Here is a 21,263-nt window from a genome sequence, read left to right on the forward strand (position 1 = left end):
TCAAAATTTAACACTATCAAAATCAATTCGAATCTTTTTTACTATCGAATTTATATAGACAAACATTTGCCTTGCCAACTTTATCAATCGAACCCCTTCTCAACGAATGTTACTAATCTAAAACATGACTCATCGATTCTCAAAACTTTTTATCGAGTAACATAAACATAATGATTAATATTCTTTTTACTAATTATTTCGGTTTTTATTAAAAGTTTCTAAAAAACTACTAGCTGTTGCTACTATACACGGGGAAATTCTGTGTAACCGAAAGGTTCCTTTATGAGACTAAGCAAGCAATAGATGAAGTGAAGGGCTATTCAATAGTTTGATAATGGTGAAGGGATGATAAGAGCCTTGTTAATATTATAATCTGTTATTGGTGCACATGTGAATGTGATCCTTTCATTATGGTGGTGCATTATGTCTTCTATGATGTGTTCATCAAATTTTAATTATGATCATTTTGTTTAAAGTTTGTCTTTCATTTAAAATAAAACCATACTTTAATTTATTTTATAATAATGAGATAATAAATTCTAAATGAATAGATAAGAAATAGTCCTTTTATTGCTATACCTTTTACATTTTAAGGCAAACTACTTGTTCTTTAGAATTATGTTTGTATTGTTGTTGGCAGCAAAAGATTTCTCACATGTGCAAAATACTATTCACTAGCAAATTGAAATTCGATTAGTGTAACTATTAAAATTTCTTTTTTGAATTCACCCATGCCATAAAAGGCCAAAAGTAAATAATCATACTTATGTTGGGAGAACTTTTTTCAAAAGCATACACCATAGAGGCAAAATGCAGATCCTAAATAAATGAGTGAAATAATACTGAGCCTTTCAATATCCCAAAAGTTAAATTATGTTAATGAACACGTTTATGTCCACAAAGTAAATGCCTCTAGTAATCTCATTGCTGCTTTTTGAACGGACAATGCTATATGTGATGACCCCTTCACCCAATCTTAATTAATTATTCTGCTGCATAAGATTCTATATTATAGTGGCCTAGTGGGTTGTGTGTTTGGTTTTCTTATGAAATTACATCTATTTCTGAGAATGTGCTGGAAGTTTAAAGTAAGAGAGACTTTTTGAATGTTGCAGTAAACAAGCAAAGTCTCTCTCTCTCTCTCCAAGCCAGGTTGTCCTGTTGAAATTTTAAATCTATCTCTATCTAGAAAAGTTCAATTTCATTGCTAATTAGTAATTACATACATTTTTGTATGTATGTGTGTATTACATTAAAATGATGTAACAGGTTGCCGCTTAGCAAGAATAAGTAGGAGTAGGACCATATTATTAGTTAAAAGTAGGACACTCGGAGTAATACACCAACCCATTGATTTAACTTTCTTATTACTTTTATCTTGCAATTTGCAAATTCATATTTTCATCAGCAAGCATAACTTATGAGCAGTAGCCACTAGTGTCGGTTTCAGCTTTCAACAGGATTCTAGAAAGGGCCATATTTCCATCACATGGAAACTTGTTGAACCAAACAAAACAAATCCTCTGGGCCACAACAAAGAAATAATGCAGAAAGCTCCAATAACAGTTAAGCACTCCCTTTGCAAAAATAGTTGTCACGTTTAGTAAAGAATGAACTCAAAGTTTAATAGTATAATGATCTTAGTCTTACTCCAAAAGATACAGTAAAAGTGTAAAACACTCCCTTTAAAGTCTCCTACCAAACCAGTATCTTCTTCCATCCACCATTAACCACTTTAAATCTCAACACCATTTTCAATCTTCTTCCATTGAATCACCCAAGCCAAGAAAAATTAACCCCAACCCACCAACCCATGTCCAAAATCTCAATCCCAACAGAAAACTCAAAAACAAAGAGCATTTTTAGAAGACAATGCAAGAAGGATCCTCAACAACTGAACCAGAAGCAGAAGATGAAGAAATACTGAATCCAAATCCCCCTTATCATATGATCAATGGCAAAACCTAATCTTAACAACCTCATAATTCACACCCTCTTGCAGCTCATCATAGCCTTCACTCAATTCCCGACATCACCACTAGGTAATAAAAAGCCTGAAACTTTAAGCAAGCCCATTTGTTTCTGTTCTTGATTCTCACTTCAATTCTTCAACTTTCCTTGCAGCTGAATCCTCAAACAAGAACGAACCCTTCGTGGGAGTGAACATAGGAACTGATGTCTCAAACCTTCTTGCACCATCAGAGATAGTTTCGTTCCTGAAGAAGCAGAAGATAACACATATTCGAATCTACGACGCCAACCCAGACATCCTCGGAGCCTTGTCGGGTTCCAACATCAGCGTCACCATCAGCGTACCAAACAACCAGCTCCTCGGAATCGGTTCCTCCAACACCACCGCTCTTTCATGGATCCGAAAAAACGTCGTCGCTTACTACCCCAAAACTCTGATCGCCGGAATCTCCGTCGGCGACGAGGTGCTCACCACCGTGCCCTCCTCCGCCCCTCTCCTCCTCCCCGCCCTCGAATCCCTCTACACCGCACTCGTTGCATCAAAACTTGAAAACTCAATCAAAATCTCAACTCCTCACTCTGCTTCCATAATTCAAGAACCTTTTCCTCCTTCTCAAGCATTCTTCAACCAGAGCCTCTCCTCAATAATCCTCCCTCTCCTTCAGTTTCACTCGAGAACCGGGTCGCCGTTAATGCTTAACCTTTACCCTTATTATGTGTTTATGCAAAACAAAGATTTGGTTCCTCTTGAATACTCACTCTTCAAGCCTTTGAAATCTTCTAAGGAAATGGTTGATCCCAATACTCTGCTTCATTATACCAACGTTTATGATGCTATGATCGATGCTGCTTATTTCTCAATGAAGAATTTCAATATCACTGATGTTGTGATCCTTGTAACCGAAACCGGTTGGCCTAGTGAGGGTGATTCAAAAGAACCGTATGCTACTAAAGAGAATGCTGATACTTATAACTCAAATTTGATAAAGCATGTTTTTGATCGGAGTGGGACACCATTACATCCGGAAACTACTTCCAGTGTGTATATATATGAGTTGTTCAATGAGGATTTGAGGTCTGAACCCGTTTCAGAAGCAAATTGGGGTTTGTTCTATGGAAATGCTACACCTTCTTACTTGCTTCGTGTGTCTGGTGTTGGGGGTTTTCTGGCAAATGATAGTGCTAATCAGACATACTGTGTTGCAATGGATGGTGTTGATGGCAAGACTCTTCAGGCGGCATTGGATTGGGCTTGTGGTCCGGGCAGGGCCAATTGTTCTGATATTCAGCCTGGGGAGACTTGTTTTGAGCCTAATAATGTCAAGAACCATGCTTCTTATGCTTTTGATAGTTATTACCACAACCAAGGGAAGGCTACTGAGTCTTGTGACTTCAAGGGTGTAGCTATGATCACTACCAGTGACCCCAGTAAGTGCCTCATTCAATTTAAATCTTTGATACTGATGTTGAGTTCAATTTCACAAGATGCTTAGTGATCTGTATTCGAATTTATGGATTTCTGTGTGACACTGGATTTGACTATACTACTGAGTGGGGAGGGTTTCAATTTTCATATGTCCATTATGGTTTGGGTAAATTACATCTAGCTCCTATATGAGATTTTAGGTAATGTTACATATGACACTCCTCCATGTGAAGTAGACCCTTTTTCACTTCTTCTGAGATTTATGATAGTTATACATGATATCACCTAATCTTAGAGGAGTTTATGTTGTTTTCAATTATACTTGTGAGAAAATTCTTGTTATGCATGCTTAGTTTATTGAAGGAGTGCTTGTGTATTGGTATAAGCAACTCCTCTTTCACACTTTGTATATAAAATTGGAACTGTGGGAGTGGAGAGGCATGATTTCTTAAATGAAATACATTTGTGAGTGGCACCTGCATGTTACAAAGGCACTTTGGTTGTTTTGAATTTTTATGTGGGAAAAAAGGAGGAAGAGGACTGTTAATGGTATAGGCTTTGTTCAATGGGGGAACCAATTCTTGGTAATGTTGGTTTGTCTTAGAGCCCCTTGTTTTTCCTGACAATTGCAAAGATTCTGTGCATGGTGCTTAGGTATTACCTTAGTATATTATTAATCAAGTCTTACTTTTCCAGTTTCCAAAGAGGCAGTTGTTGGCAGCATTCTTGCTTGTAAATTTAAGTTTATTAAGTATGCTGCAACTAATGTTATCTCTTTGTTGGTATAGAGAAATATTCTTTTACTCGCTCTTCTTCGCACACTAAACTGGCTCACTCCTCTCACTATTGAATGAGATGTATGACCCAATTGATTTGAGTCACACATCTCATCGAATAGGGAAGGAGAGTAAGTCGTTTTAGTGTACGAATAAGATTAAGATTGAATACATGATACAACACAACCTTGGTGTAAATGACTAACAATTGTGACTGACATTATTTCTTGTTTATTGTTTCTTGCAGGTCACGGGAGCTGTATATTTCCTGGAAGGTAAGAAAAAGTGAAAAACTGTCTGCTTAGTTTGAATGCTTCTACAATTAAGATCCTCCCCCCCCCCCCCCCCCACACAAAATCTTGACTTTGATAATTTATTTCATATGATGCAGCAAACAACTGATCAACAATACCAAGCAAGTGGTGAATTCTACTCAGTCAAGCAATGCTGGGGAGAAGTTGAGTTTCATGGCCTTTAAGAGCACTCAAATTTGTGCAAGTAATAACATTTTGTACATCAGCTTGGTTGCTGCTTTCCCCTTTGTGTTTCTATTCATTTTGTGAGGTGCAAATAAATAATTCAATTTTGAGGGGGCCGCTGGTCATGTCTGGTATTATTGTTTTGAATTTTTTTTAGAGCAATGGAAAGAGAGGAGGGTGCAGGTCCAAACTTAGTGCTGAAATTAGGGTGAATAATTTTCATGTGGGGTTCCTGTAATTAATTATGTATCTCTTGAAATCATATTTGTTAGCCAAGTTGGGTACCGTATGTAACATAATGTAGACATCACCACTGATTTGTAGAGAGCTTTGTTTCTTGCTTTGTCAAATATTGTCTCCTTTTTTTTTCCTTTTAAGAGATGAGAGTGGATCTCGAAGTAGAGAATGTTATAGGTTGTGAAGCGCTTACCTTGTTACTTGTTAGGGTCACCATTTGCAAAGTGATTCTAAGTTTACCTAATTTCAGTGAAGACAGAAGTGGAAGCTATCAAGCTAGAGGGCAAGAAAATATTAAAAATAGGAAAAAATGCGGTGAGCGTTGATCGAACACGCGACCTTCAGATCTTCAGTCTGACGCTCTCCCAACTGAGCTATCCCCGCGTGTTGTTGTAATATTCCTTTAAAACTTTTATCAATAAAATCCTCAATAACGCTCTTAGATCAAGAGGCTAAAAATTTAAATATGGGACAAATTGTGGTATTTGCAAATATATTATCTTTTTCGCTTATTCTCCAAAATGTGAATTTTTTATTATGTGAAAAGTGAAATCAAAGAGTACAATTTTAACTTTAAAGATACTTTAATTTTCTGAAGACAGAAATTAAATTTTTCGATTTTAATGTTATAAAATTTTTTAATGATTTGACTACAAACGGACTATCCGATTTGTAAAATGGTTACATTGGTATCATTCACTCTTTCTAAATCACATGCGTGCATTTTTCATCATTGTTTGACCATAAAATAATGGCAACTACTTCAAGAAAATGTCAAAAATATTCTTTTATAATAATTTTAATTTAAAAAGTGTGATTTATTTATTTTGTTATATTTTAAATAAAGATAATATTTTTATACTATATGAAAATCAAGTCCTAAAATCTATTATTTAATGGTCAAAATAAATATCTTTACATGATAATAATTATAAAATTTTCCTTAAAATATTCACCACTTTGCATAATCAAGATGCATGAAAAGTTGAAAACTAACTTGTACCAAAATACATCATGAGTAAAAAAAAAAAAAAGCAGAGAGTGCGTTGAATCAGCCAGTTATATAAATGTGAGATGCAAGTTCATCAATTTCAATAACACCAACCACTAGTGGAATTTGTTCGAGTCTTCTCGTGCATGCATGGCAATACTCATACCTGGCACACTCTAACAACAACGTAACAGTGTGGCAGTGAAATAGGCCTTGTGGAATCTAAGGCTTCATAAATAGCAAGTTAGCAACACATACACTCCTTTTTGCTTCTTTTACAAGTTCCAATCAACCACCCTTAGTTTCTTGCTTCTTGGTCGTGAAAGTGTGTTCAGTATTCACAATGGGAGCATGCTATGCTCATTCTTCTTCCTTCATTCTTGTTGCTGCCATTGCATTCTTTTGTGTTGGCAGTGTCAACTCTGAAAACCCATACAGGTTCTTCACTTGGAAGGTCACCTATGGTGACATTTATCCTCTTGGTGTTAAGCAACAGGTTCTGTCACGATCCCTTTTTCCTTAATCTTAATGCACTCATCATTTACTTTCTTCTTTGTTGTTGATTACAATTCAAGAATTGCATTTCTTCTTCGTTTGTGGCTGATGCATGCTTAGTCTTTTGTTGAACAAGTTTTAGCTCATTGCAGTTCTTGATTTCTTTCTTTCAATTTTGTAGGGGATCTTGATTAATGGGCAATTTCCAGGGCCCACTATAGATGCGGTTACAAATGATAACCTGATCATCAGTGTCTATAACGACCTTAGAGAACCATTCCTCATTTCATGGTAACAATTCTTTCTTGCATCGTTTATTTTTTTTTTCTTTCTTTTTCCAATCCTATACTTTGTGTTTTGTTAATTTGTTCATATGATCATATTGCATATTTTGATTTCTGAGTGAGACAGAGGAATGGATGTATGCTATGAATAATGAGTCATCAATCTCTGATTATCAGAAAGATATTATAGCCTTGGTCCAGGAAGAGGAGTTAGCTATTTTTGTCTGATTCCATATGTTGAGGATAATAAAGTTGTCCTATTTCTTATTCTGTGTTTGTTGGGAATTCAAGTATGAAGGGAAAAATGATCTGAATATCACATCATTCATTTGAAATTTGATATTGTTAAGATACAATGATATATTATGCATTATGCAGGAATGGATTACAGAATAGAAGGAACTCATGGCAGGATGGAGTTGAAGGCACAAACTGTCCAATCCCACCAGGGAAGAACTTCACTTATGTTATTCAGCTGAAAGACCAGATTGGAAGCTTCTTCTACTTCCCTTCTCTTAAAATGCAAAAAGCCGCCGGAGGATTCGGCGCCATCAGGATCTGGAGCCGGCCAGGGATTCCGGTTCCTTTTCCTCCTCCTGCTCAGGACTTTATCATACTTGCTGGAGATTGGTACAAGAGAGGCCATCATGTAAGGAAAACCACCATCCATTTCCAATATTAAATAATGCATTTGTTTCAATTCCTTGACTTAAATTGTTTCTATGTTACTCTATAATAGAAATTGATGCATAGCCTATGGCGTGGTCATAATCTTCCTTTTCCTGATGGACTTGTTATCAATGGACGTGGTTGGAATGGAATCACATTCACTGTTGATCAAGGTTGGTTTCCAATCTAACACAGTATTGTTTTATGTAACTACTCTTCATGTCACACATATGAGTACTACTACTACTACTACTCTTCATGCAGGTAATACATATAGATTGCGGATATCAAATGTGGGGTTGACAACATCAATCAACATGAGAATCCAAGGGCACAAGATGAAACTTGTGGAGGTAGAAGGGTCTCACACCATACAGAACACTTACTCTTCCCTTGACATCCATCTTGGACAGACCTATTCTGTTCTTGTCACTGCTGATCAACCTCCAAAGGATTATTACATAGTTGTCTCCACTAGATTCACCAGAAGGGTACTCACCACCACTGCAATTCTTCACTATAGCAACTCAAATCGGCATCTATCTGCTACTCCTCCCCGAGGGCCTACCCAAGATATTGCTTCCTCTCTTTATCAAGCCAAAACTATACGGTATAGTAGAGTGTGTGCATATTACATGTTACATATTATTAGAATTAAGTAACTAAGACAATCAAGTTCTGAAGTAGTTTGAATGAAATTAGTTGGAATCTGACAGCAAGTGGACCAAGACCAAACCCACAAGGATCATACCCCTACGGACTAATCAAACCAACAAGAACCATAATTCTGGCAAACTCTGCTCATTTCATAAATGGAAAACAGAGGTATGCTGTGAATGGTGTGTCATATGTTGCACCAGATACACCATTGAAGCTAGCTGACTACTTCAACATCCCTGGAGTTTTCTCTGTTGGGACCATCCCTACAACCCCTTCAAGGGGAACCAATAATGCCTACCTCCAAACCTCTGTGATGGGGGCAAGTTTCCATGACTTTGTGGAGATTGTGTTCCAAAATGGAGAGAAGTCTGTGCAGTCATGGCATCTTGATGGACATTCCTTCTTTGTTGTAGGGTAATAAGCTTATAATTATGCTCTCTTAATCTATGTCCATGCTTTGTGTATATACATTTATGTGAGATTGTGTAACAGGTTCGGTAGTGGAAGGTGGACACCTCAAAGTAGAGCACATTACAATCTGAGAGATGCTGTATATAGATGCACCACTCAGGTACAAAGTAATAACCATGAATGCATAGTGTTATATAATTGTAACAATAGTAATGAATATATATATATATATGGATTGAGCAATCTAAGTAACCAATAACTTTCTTAAACAATGTGAATAATTATCAATTAAATCAAAACACACTATACATCTAAATTATCTGAATCTTAATATTAGAATAATTATCCGCACACTTAGTGAAATGAATATTCAATATATTCATTGTTCACATTGTTTAATATTTTCATTGTATATTTATACTTTTTCATATGGATTTGGTGAAATTATTAGGTGTACCCCAAGTCATGGACAGCAATCTACGTGGCACTAGACAACGTGGGAATGTGGAATCTAAGGTCTGAGAATTGGGGAAGGCAATACTTGGGGCAGCAACTGTATGTGAGGGTATACACACCTTCCAAATCATTCAGAGATGAACTTCCGATCCCAAAGAATGCACTCCTTTGTGGCAGGGCAAGGGGTCGCTACACTAGGCCTTTTTAATTTCATCAACACTAAAACTCTAGAACCAATGCATGTATCATGTATGGAGAATGATAATATGATATCAACACAATGCTTTTGCAAATTAAATTAGTGGCTATAGTTAGTTCCAGTGCCCGATTTGGAATTTCATAACAGGGGTCAAACAAATGCGAACCATAATTCATACAATTATATTTTATATCTTAAGTTATTAATTATATTTATATTATATAAATTAAAAAAGTCATGATGGAAGAATATACTTCACAGATGTTAAAATATTTCATAACACTAAAGTTGATAATAATTATATTTGAAGTGAATTGCAAGATTAAAAGTCTCTTGTATTTACGGCTTTTACTTATTTGATTTTTTAAATTTTAATTGCGCTATAGAAATTTTTTAAATTAGAGTGAGACTAAGGCAATGCGGGAAGAGTCAAATTAATTATACTATATAGTGTATTTTAATATAAGTATTATATTATTTAAAAATTGATTAGATAATATATAAATTAATATTAAATTTAAATTATTTTATATTACATCTTAATTTATTATTTTTATTTTTATATTTATTTTAGTTGTCATATTTTATCTCTCATATGGTGTTTTTTGGATTGTAAATAACTAAAGAAAAAAATTTTAAAAATGAATGAGAAAGAAAAACACCAAAAATATAAATTAATTTTATAATCATGATATATTTGAATATACCTAGTAAGGAGATATGTTAAATTTAAATTTAATTGAGTTTAGAAAAATGAATGAAAATAAAAAAGATAACAAAATATAAATATAAAATTATAAATTAATTTTATAATTATAGTATATTTGAATGTATTTAATAAGAAATTGTGACAAATTTAAATTTATTTAAAATAATTTTCGTTAATTGGTATGAGAGATTAAAAAATAAAGAGTAGTAGAGTCTTATGCAGTATATATATAATATAGTAGTAAGAGTATTAATATATTTAAATTGTAGAAATTAAATATTTGTAACTGAAAATTTTTATAATTATTATGATATTTTTAATGTATATTTAATATATTTAATTAGTATTTTATGTTTTAATCGAATAATAATAGATAATTTTTTTATTTTTTTATATATTTTTTACTAAAATATAATTGATTAATGTTTAAATTTTAACAAATAAAATTGTTGATATAATATTATTGAAAAAAATATCACTTAAATATAATATAAAAAAATTTAAGTATCAATTTTTATATAATAAAAATAGATAAATAGATAGATAAAAATTATGGACAGTGTGTAAAATTTTTGTGTAATTGGACACCATATATTCTCTCTATATTTTTTGGCACCAATTCAACAAATGCAATAATCATGTGGGCTGTGGCACTTAATGAATATTTTTGTTTCGCACTCAATGAAGGCCGATTGGACACTAAATGAAACATGGTCGTTTCACACAAGTCCAAAGTGGTAACTGGTAAGAAAGTGTCACATTATCACTGTGTTTGTTAATCCAATACCAAAAAAAGATCTAGAACTTATTATAGCTAGTGTCCAGAATTCAATTTAAAAGATCACTATAATATAATTAAAATTTGAAAGGCCAAATTAATAAAAGTTGTGAATCTAGCCGATTATGTAGAAATTTAATCAAATTTTGGAACTAAATTTCCAATATAATGTTATTGAATAGGTTATTTAATTACTTAATAGTTTATCCGTAACATTATTAATCTCACTTAGAATATTGGACCAAAATATCTAACTCTTAGTTCAAATTATTTTTAGATTAAAAAAAAATATTAAGCGATTATTTTTTTCTTATATTTGAGTCAATATTAATTTTTTTTGCTAAAAATATTGTTATTAATATTTCTTATTAAATTATACAGTATTCTCTATGAAATACAGATACTTTACTGAGTTATTATGTCGATATTGAAAGGTATTAGAATCTAAGCTAAAATAAGAAAGGAGAATGAGTCAAGAAAACTCGAGGAACAGAGCTCAGAGAACAAGAAAGAAAGAAAGAGAGAGAGAGAGAGAGAGAGAGAGATGAAAGGAAAGGAAAAGTTGCTTCTATTGTTATGAACTGTGAATACTGAACTGAACTGGCTAAACTAAAACAGTTACAAAATTCACTATTTATAGTCAAACTAATTATAGCTGGCATATTGTTCTGGTTGAGATTTAACTACCTTTTAACTATATTCTACTTGAAGAGTTACTCAATGCTCTATCATGCTCCCTACTTAAGCTGGCCTCTCTTTTTAATGAGTTGCTCAATACTCTGTCATGCTCCCTGTCTTCAAACAATTCTATTTGTTTAGAAACTTCTAAGTTTACTTTGTCGCAGTCTGCTTCTTGCCTCATGTCATGCCATTCTTCTATTTCTGTATTCTTGCTAAGACTTCTACTCACATTTAGCAAGTCACAAAAATTCAGAAACATAGCAGCTGGAAGAGCTTTTGTTAGCACATCAGCTATTTGTACTGACCCTGGAATGTGGCTAATTGTCACTACCTTCTTTGTGACATAATCTCGCACAAAGTGTAAGTCAGTTTTAAAATGCTTGGACTTAGAGTGTAGTATCGGATTTGCAGCCAGTAGAACAGCACTTAAATTGTCACAATAGATTAGAGGAGGAGTTGTGCTGTCAAGCTTCAATTCAACAATCAAACTCTTGATCCAGACCAGCTCAGCCACCAAGTCTGCTAGTGCTTTGTATTCGGCCTCAGTGCTGGATCGTGCCACCACTGGTTACTTTTTGGCACTTCATGATATGATGTTCCTTCCTAGGAAAACGCAGAAGCCTTCTGTGGACTTCCTGTCATCTGGGTCACCTCCCCAATCTGAGTCACTGTAGGCTGTGATCTTCATGGAGCAGCCTTTGTGTAGATGCAGACCATAGTTGCTAGTGCCTTGTACATACCTCAAAATCTTTTTGACTATTTTTCAGTGCTCAATCAAAGGATTTTGAACAAACTATGACACTTTATTAACTGCATAAGCTAACTCAGACCTTGTGATGGTTAGGTATTGTAAGCTACCCACCACTGACCTATATAGTTTGGGGTTATCAAAGCTGGGACCTCCAAAGGCAGAGAATCTCGTGGAGGAAGGAAGAGGAGTTTGACATGGTTTACACCCAGCCATTCCTGTTTTAACAAGTAAGTCTTTTACATATTTTTCCTGTGTAAGAAGCAGACCATCATCACCGAACTTAGAGACTTGAATTCCCAGGAAGTAGTGTAAATTTCCTAGATCTTTGAGCGCAAATCTGCTGTTCAACTGCTGAATCACTTGATCAATTTCTGTACTAGAGCTCCCTGTTATGATAATGTCATCGACATATACCAAAACGAAGGTCCTACATGAACCTGAGAACTTTGTGAACACTGAGATGTCTGACTTTATGGCAGTAAACCCTAAATGGTTCAGGGTTGTTGATAGTTTTTGTTACCAGGCCCTGGGTGCTTGCTTTAATCCATATAGTGCCTTTGTAAGCTTACACACTAAGGTGTTTTTGTTTATTTAAAACCCCTGTGGCTGATGCATGTACACGTCTTTACTTAAGTCACCATGCAGAAATGCATTATTGACATCAAGTTGGCAAATGCTCCAGTTCATTGTAAATGCTGCTGTTAGAATTACTCTAATTAAAGTTGGTTTTACCACTGGACTATAGGTTTTAGTGTAGTCATTCCCAGGCTTTTGAGAGAATCCTTGTGCCACTAATCTAGCCTTGTATTTTTGTAATGAGCCGTCAGCATTATATTTCACTCTAAACACCCATTTGCTTCCGATTGCTTCTTTCCCTGGTGATAACAGCACCAGTTTCCATGTCTGGTTTCTCATTAGTGCTTCATATTCTGCATCCATAGCCTGCTTCCATTTAAGATGAGCTAGAGCTTCTTTGACATTTCTTGGCTCAACTGTAGCTTGCATGACTCTTGACTTAAAAATTCCATGTTTACTTCTGGTCATCATTGGGTGATTGTTGGTGGTGTTTGCATAACTTGGAACTTCATTTGGGAGAGCTGAAGGAACAATCTCTAGATAAGAGATGGGTACCAAAATTGGAGTGTTGGAATGGGCTGTGGTGAGGATAGGCAGTGTTGTAGAAGGGCCTTGCGAGGATGAGCAGCCTTGCTGATGCTGAGACCTGAGTTTCTGTTCTTGAGAATCAACTTGCAGAATGGCTTGTTGGGTTGATTGGGGTTGAGGGTGTAATGTGGGAGGTTGAGATGGAGCTGATTGATTTTGGTGGGGTGTAGGGGGTTGTTTTCGGGTCAGGGGCCTTGGTAAGAGAGGTATGCTTGGTATGGTAGGGAGAGCACTTGCTGAGGGTTCTTTGTTAGGTGAGTTACCCAGAAAATTTCCTTCTTTGAATGGAAATCTTTCTTCAACAAATTATTATATTTCTAGTTAAGATCACTTTGCCATTGCTTGTAAGGCATTTGTACCCTTTATGAAATGAGCTATAGCCAATGAAAACAGCGGGGGATGAACGAAAGTCAAACTTGTGCTTGTTGTATGGCCTTAGGTGAGGGAAACAAAGGCAACCAAATACTCTGAGGCTGTGATAATCTAGTTTTCTGCTAAATAACTTCTCCAAGGGTGAAAGATTGTTAAGAGTGGGTGTAGAGAGTCGATTTATCAGATGGACAGCTGCAGAGAATGCCTCTCCCCAATAGTTTGTTAACATACCAGCTCCAGCTAGTATTGCTAGATCTTTCTCCACAGCATGCCTGTTTTTCCTCTCTGCATTTCCATTCTGTTGGTGAATGTGAGGACAGGAGAATCTGTGTATAACTCCCCAAGCCTGCAAATCCTTAGACAAACTAACATATTCAGCAGCATTGTCAGTTTGAAGTATTTTCAATTTAGTGCTCAATTGCAATTCAACCATTTGTTGGAAAGAATTAAAAATTGATTTGAGCTGAGACCTTACTCGAATTAGATACAACCAAGTGAATTTTGAGAAGGCATCAATGAATAAAACAAAGTAATAGTTTCCATTACTTTCAGGGGTGGGGGCAGGACCCCAAATATCATAATACACCAATTGCAATAGTTCAGTGTACACAGAATTTGACATAGGAAAAGGTAATTGGTGAAACTTTCCTATACAGCAGGCCTCACACACAGATTTATTGAAATCAAATTGAACATTACAAGATTTTAAAATTGTAGACACTACATTATTCGCTGGGTGACCCAGTCTGTTATGCCAAATCAAAAACTTGTCTTTGCTGGCAATTGACTTTATTGAGGATTTGAAATCAAGGAATTTGTACATCCCTTTTTCAACTTGTCCATGTATAACCACTTCACTGGTTTCTTGTGATTTCACACGTCACTTGTTAGAATGAAACTCAAAAAATACTGCATTATCACAGCAAAACTGATAGACACTCAACAAATTTTTGGTTATGTCAGGCACATGTAGTAACTTTTGTAGGATAAACTTTCTATTGCTCAAACCAGATTTAAAACTAGATTTTTCAACAAGGTTTATATGCAAACCTGAGCCGTTTCCAACAATCACTTAATCTGAGCCTTCATACGCCTCTCCTTCTATTAGATTTTGCTAATTTGGAGTCATGTGGTGTGTTGCTCCCGAGTCCAGGTACCAATTTAAGTCATGGATGGCTGCAGGTGTTGCAAGCAGTGCTTGAGGAGCCTAGGATGACTGAGCTGCTTGTTGGCTTTGAGAGTGTTGCATCTCTGCCTGTGAACCAAATTCAGGTCCAAAGTTGTTGCTCCTTTCATATCTGTACCAGCAGTTCTTGGCTATATGGCTAATCTTGTCACAGACTTGACACACGGGTCTATCATTGCTTGTTGCCCTTCTATTTTCATTCCTTCATGTATTGTTGTAGTAACCGGATCTTGAATAGCCATTTTGATAGGCCCCTCCATTATATTGATTGTTGTAATTTCTTCCATCAAATTCTTCATTGTTCTGAAATTGCCCTGAAAATCTATTGCCATCATTGTATGAGAACCTTCCTCTGCCTGATCTTTCGTCCCGATTTCGAGAGTCACCTCTTCTATAGTTTCCTCGAAAGCCTTGTGCCATGTTAGCTTGGATAAACACCTCTGGTTTTCTGAATCTTTCCAACATACTCTCATGTGTCAAGAGTAATGCTTCAAGTTCACCAACTGTGATGCCTCCTGGCCGTGCAATCACTTTAGTGATTAGAGGCCCATAGTCTTCTGTTAAGCCGTTCAAGATTGCATTCACGTGATCGCTTTCTCTCATTGGTTCTCCAACTGATGCCAATGTATCTATGGTTCCTTTTAGGGCAAGAACATACTTATTCACCGAATTTCCAATCTTGATGCAGCTAAGTTTGTTCTTCAATTGTATGAATTTTTTTCTTGATTTGAGAAGTAAAATGATCATCTAATCTCTTCCATACCTCATATGCATATATGCACCCTACCATTCTGGTTGTGAACGGTTTGGCCATCGATGCCAGCAGCCACGATTTTAGTAAGGCGTCTTGCCTTTTTCACACTGCAATTTGCTTCTCCATTTTCTTTGAATCTCATTGGTATTCCTTCACCAGTAATGTGATGCAACAAATTGTGTCCTTCGATTGTTGATTCGACTTGATCTTTTCACTGCAAAAATTTATCTTCATCAAGTTTCATTGAGATTGGGGAAGAAGAGAAATTAGGTCGTGCAGCTTGTTCCTCAACCATGATTGTGGATCTGGGCTCTGATACCATGAAAGGTATCAGAATCTAAGCTGAAGTAAGAAAGGAGAATGAGTCAAGAAGACTCAAGGAACAGAGCTCAGAGAGAGAGAGAGAGAGAGAGAGAGAGAGAGAGAGAGAGAGAGAGAGAGAGAGAGAGAGAGAGAGAGAGAGATGAAAGGAAAGAGAAAGTTGCTTCTATTGTTATGAACTGTGAATACTGAACTGAACTGGCTAAACTGAAACAATTACAAAATCCACTACTTATAGTCAAACTAATTACAGCTGGCATACTGTTCTGGTTGAGATATAACTACCTTCTAACAGTATTCTACTTGAAGAGTTACTCAATGCTCTATCAGATATATTAGATACATTTTGGATGAAATATCCATTTGATACTCGTTTGATATGTATATTTTTGGTGTCTAATTGTATCTTAATAAAATTTTTTTTTAACATATTTAAACATACTTAAATACTATCATGTATCAATTATATCTAACTTTATTCTTGACATATATTTTTAAAATAAATTTATAAATCATATATATTCTTATTTATTAACACAAAAAAATTATTTTAAATATTTTACAAATTAAAAATAACATTAAAAACAATTACAATATTAATTTATATTTTAATATAATTAAAACATAAAATATTATTATAATTTATTTAATATATATATATATATATATATATATATATATATATATATATATATATATATATATATATAGGCCACGTCTCTGGTGGCTACAATTTTGGTGACTAGTGGTGGCTATTCATTGACCATCCAATGAGAAGATGACAAGTGGCATCATAGTTAGTTAGGTTAATCTTTATTTAAGAAATTAATTACAGTAACTCTTGTCTCTTTTATCGGGGGTATTAGTAGAAATTGCTATCCTTTAGCAAGGGTATGAAGGTCAAGGGTTCAATGGATATCGGCGAGAGACGGCGTCGCCGGCAGCCTCAAGAAATAGGGTAGGTTGCGGCGGACGTCGTTCCAGAAAATGAGGTCGAGAGTTGATGAAGCAATATTAGTTTTGTATCGATGGTGTTGGATTTATTATTGGCCGGAGGCATGGTAGAATGCGAAACGTTGATTTTGAAGTTATTGGCGTGTTTAATGGTGAAGACTGAAGACGAGACTAAGGCGACATTGATGTTTGCGTCAATAACGTTTGATAATGTCGTTCGTTACAGAACCAGTTTATTATAGCCACTAGGTTTGCTTCAGACTCCGGAGCACAAGGTAGTAACTTGGATGAGGCGCTCCTCTCCCGGTGATGTATGAAGGGAACACCAACTTGTTCCACCTACAACATTCCACTCATGGTTTCGAAGATACTCTCCACGAATACTCCCCCGGTGATGTATGAAGGGAACACCAATTTGTTCCACCTACAACATTCCACTCATGGTTTCGAAGATACTCTCCACGAATACTAGAGACGTTACACTATCAACGACAACTTCTCCACCACACGGTCACCAAGTCGTTCACAAAAAAGGACCCTGCGCTGATAGACTCAAGAAAAGTACAACAGAAGCATAATTTATTTTTTCCCAAATCAAATACCGAATAAAATTTTAATTTTTAAAAATTTTTTTTGTGAAATTTTTGTTAATTCAGTTTTAACCACAGCAACATATATTTATTGTGTTTCATTAACAATTTTATCGTCATTAATATAGTGCATCTGAAAGTCAAACAATCTCTAAACTCTCCAGATGTCAGGCACTGGTTGGTTCAGCCGGCTTAGCCATTGTAGCCATTCAACATTTACTGCCACCATAGATAGCACCATATATATATATACCGTATTTTTATATCTTATAAAAAAATTATAATTTGTGTATCTATATATTTTATATTGTATCATATCTTGTAACTGTATCAACGTCTGATTCTTTATAGAATATTCTTAAGTGGACTGAAATTACTATATCCATGTTAAATGATATAATACATTTACAGAGGATTTAATAATACACTTAACACATTCACATATATCTGATGACATATAATTAAAACTTCTATAAACCTTGGGGAGATTTAGGCCCTTGGTTCTGCCACTGCTCAATTAGTACAATCATATTTATATCTATATCTATATTGTATATAATGAGAGGAGGATTAGTATCTAATTTATTTTTTAAAAAATATTTTTATTATATATAATTTAACAAATTGTATTTTTTTTTAAGATTTGAACACCAAAACCTTTTAATTAAATTATAAATTATTTACTTTTTTAATTAACTCAGTCTTTATTATTCTTATATATATTTAATAATAGAGTAAATCAATAGACATATTGATATGTTAGTAGTATTATATAATAGTATTTGTTATGATATCTAATTATTAAAAATAGTTAAATATTTAATTTAATTTAAAAATATAAAAATTAATAAATTTTAAATCTTTAAATTTGCTATAAAAGATAAATTAAACAAAAATTAAACACCAAATAAAAAATAACATAGAATTGGCCTTCTATATATAATAGCAATTATCATAGAGAGTCTCTTAGCATATTGATGGTGATGCTGAATACCTGCTTGACTTGTCCCTAAGATGAACAAAATTCTTCTGTCACCATCTATGACTTTGTGGTTTACAATATGACCATGAATGAGTATATAGTCACTATGCATAATCACTTTTTTGCAGCTTTAGTAATTATTCAATAAAACTCTGATTGTCGCAACTGTACTTTCATCCTACCAACAAGTAAGCGATAGTGACAAACACGTAGGTGCTTAATAATAATAACACATATACACGAATATTACTGTATGTGAATGTGATAAATTGATTCTTTTTATGTATGTGAGTATCTCTAAAATTTTGGTGATTCATTTTATAATTCATTGTTAATAGAACCTTTTGTGTTCAACTCATCTTACATTCGTTGGCCAACGAGTTTCTATCAAGGTGGTGAAGAAGTGGTGAAATTAAAATTTCAATCCGAATTTGAAATTGATTTGATTAAGTAATTCACGTGTGACCCACAATTGGACTTCGAGAATGAAGTACTTACCTGATCAAAAGAAGGTTTTCTAATTTCTTTTTCATTTCTTTGTATAAATCAAATTTTTATTTTCATATGTCCAAAAAAAATCAAACTATTAAATAGAGGAATATAAAAATCAATAATTCTAGAGAACCAAATTTTTTATGTAATCAAGTCTAATAAAATTATGATATTTTTCATTCTTTCTTTTTTTTTTTTAATTTTTTTTGTTTTTCTTTTTCTTCTCTTTTTTTATTATTATCATCATCACCCTCAATCTTTTATCTATATTATTTTTTTATACAATTTTTTATTGTTCTTATTCATTTTCTTTGTTTGTTTATTTAATTATTTGTGTATTTTAAAAATTTTATGAAAGAGAAGAATAAAAAAATAGAACACAAAAAATGATGATGATAATAAAATAAAAATAACACCAAAATTTGTTATATCAAACGCAGAAATTTTTTTTTATAAAAAACACATAATTTAAATTAATCTCTACGTCACATTGCAAGATAGTTTATTGTTTAAAACTTAAAAGTATACAATTTAATTTTAAAATAAAATTGTTTAGATAAAATCCTTTATTTTTAAAGTAAAACATAACACGATACAAAAAATATTGTATCAATAACAAAACATGAAAAAGAATAACATGTTCAAAGAAAAAAAAGGATAAAATATGAAGAAAAAAATAAAAGAAGATATGTTGGAAAAATTTTCATGTCTCAATTGAAAAATTTCAATGCTATGTTTAAGAAATTTCAGTGTTATTTTTATTTTCGATAACTTTTAATTAGTTAAGAATTTCCTGTGTCGCTACTCACTAGTTAAAAAAATTTTGGTGTTAAAATTAAAAAAATTTCTATGTCAAACTTAAAAAATTATTTTTCTGATAAATTTTGTATAATTCAAATATATCAACCTCCTCTTTTTCATCTTGTCATCATCTTTTTCTTTTTTTTTTCTTTGTCTTTTTTTTATTTTATTTTCACATAATTTTTTTTACCATGATAAAAGAAACAACAACAAGAAAAAACTAAAAAAAATAAAAAATACTGTAATAACACTAAAATCAAAAAAAAGAGGAGAAGAAAAAAAAAGAAATAGATGCAGCAATTGTAATGAAAAAACAATACAAAAAAAACATAAAAAAGAAGTGCGCGATTCAAGCGCATTTTATATCACGGATAGTTTTTGTTAAATTTAAAACAACTTAATTAAATTTAATTGATAAAAATATTTAAATTAAATGTATAACAAAATTCACAAATAATTTTTTAGTCGTTATCTTGTAGAAAAATAGTAAGTGCTTAATATTTTTTATTTAAATTAATATTAACTAATTATTTATTTTTTTACTAAAAATATTGATGGGATAGATATCTCTTAGCAGCATTCTCCAAAATAAAAAATTTATTTTTTGAAGGGGAAGAATAAATTATATCGAATTATAGATGATTCTAGCTAGATGTCATAGCAGGAGTGATGATTTGATGATTTTTGTTACGGCCTTTAAATTTGTTATGCATGGGTCTCGGTCTCTCCATCTTCTCCATACTATCATTCATTGTGCTTATGAAGACTGCACAAAAACACATGTCACAAATTCTGCTGGGATAGATATCTCTTAGCAGCATTCTCCAAAATAAAAAATTTATTTTTTGAAGGAGAAGAATAAATTATATCGAATTATAGATGATTCTAGCTAGATGTCATAGCAGGAGTGATGATTTGATGATTTTTGTTACGGCCTTTAAATCTGTTATGCATGGGTCTCGGTCTCTTCATCTTCTCCATACTATCATTCATTGTGCTTACGAAGACTGCACAAAAACACATGTCACAAATTCTGCCAAAATTTTCAATGAAATATATTCTCCCCATATTTTAAACCGCCTTATCATTACCTCCATGCTTTTGCTGTTTTGCTGCAACAAAAATCCTAGCAACAGATCCAGCTATTGTTTACTAATACCGCAATTTTAGATGCATTTGTATTTTTTGAATCATGGATATATATACACCACAACAATTATTTTTAGTGTTAATTTTTTAATAACAATAATATAATTATTATTATATATTTTATTAAATTTATTATATATTTATTATTATTATTATTATTATTATTATTATTATTATTATTATTATGGCAATTATATATTTTTTATAATCATTAAAATACTATTTATCGGTAATTATATAGAAAAAAATACTAAAAAATTAACATTCTCAATGTAGAAAAAGTAGTGGACTATTAATTTAAATATATGGCAAAATAACAAAAACATTGGTGTATAATACTTCTAAAAATATACATATTATTCCTGGAGAAGGAAAAAATTATCCCATTTATTTGTATGAGCTAAGCCTACTAATAAGGATTGTTACTTAAGATTATTTTTTTATTAATAATAAATATAATTTATTTGTTATAATTTTTTAATTAGAGTACATAAAGAGTACATAATATATAAAGTATTATAACTC

At 33.2% G+C, this 21,263-nt stretch overlaps 2 protein-coding genes and 1 non-coding gene across 3 annotated transcripts; 2 read left to right on the forward strand and 1 right to left on the reverse strand.

The window, feature by feature from the left end:
* Positions 1-1,383: 1,383 nt before the first annotated feature.
* LOC112795923 (glucan endo-1,3-beta-glucosidase 1) lies at positions 1,384-5,002 on the forward strand. Its single transcript, XM_025838138.3, has 4 exons — positions 1,384-2,042; positions 2,125-3,399; positions 4,421-4,448; positions 4,565-5,002. The coding sequence occupies exons 1-4, from the start codon at positions 1,955-1,957 to the stop codon at positions 4,734-4,736; spliced, it is 1,563 nt and encodes a 520-aa protein (XP_025693923.1). The 5' UTR covers positions 1,384-1,954; the 3' UTR covers positions 4,737-5,002.
* Positions 5,003-5,200: 198 nt separating this feature from the next.
* Positions 5,201-5,273, reverse strand: TRNAF-GAA (transfer RNA phenylalanine (anticodon GAA)). The gene has a single exon. It is a non-coding gene; the product is annotated as a tRNA-Phe (tRNA).
* A 950-nt stretch (positions 5,274-6,223) lies between these two features.
* On the forward strand, positions 6,224-9,078 carry LOC112795924 (L-ascorbate oxidase homolog). The gene is made up of 8 exons (XM_025838139.3): positions 6,224-6,376; positions 6,557-6,666; positions 7,038-7,308; positions 7,399-7,501; positions 7,593-7,938; positions 8,031-8,402; positions 8,481-8,559; positions 8,851-9,078. The coding sequence occupies exons 1-8, from the start codon at positions 6,224-6,226 to the stop codon at positions 9,061-9,063; spliced, it is 1,647 nt and encodes a 548-aa protein (XP_025693924.1). The 3' UTR covers positions 9,064-9,078.
* Positions 9,079-21,263: the final 12,185 nt, after the last annotated feature.

The sequence above is a fragment of the Arachis hypogaea genome, chromosome 4 (genome assembly GCF_003086295.3).
Source record: "Arachis hypogaea cultivar Tifrunner chromosome 4, arahy.Tifrunner.gnm2.J5K5, whole genome shotgun sequence".
Classification (NCBI taxonomy): Eukaryota; Viridiplantae; Streptophyta; class Magnoliopsida; order Fabales; family Fabaceae; genus Arachis; species Arachis hypogaea.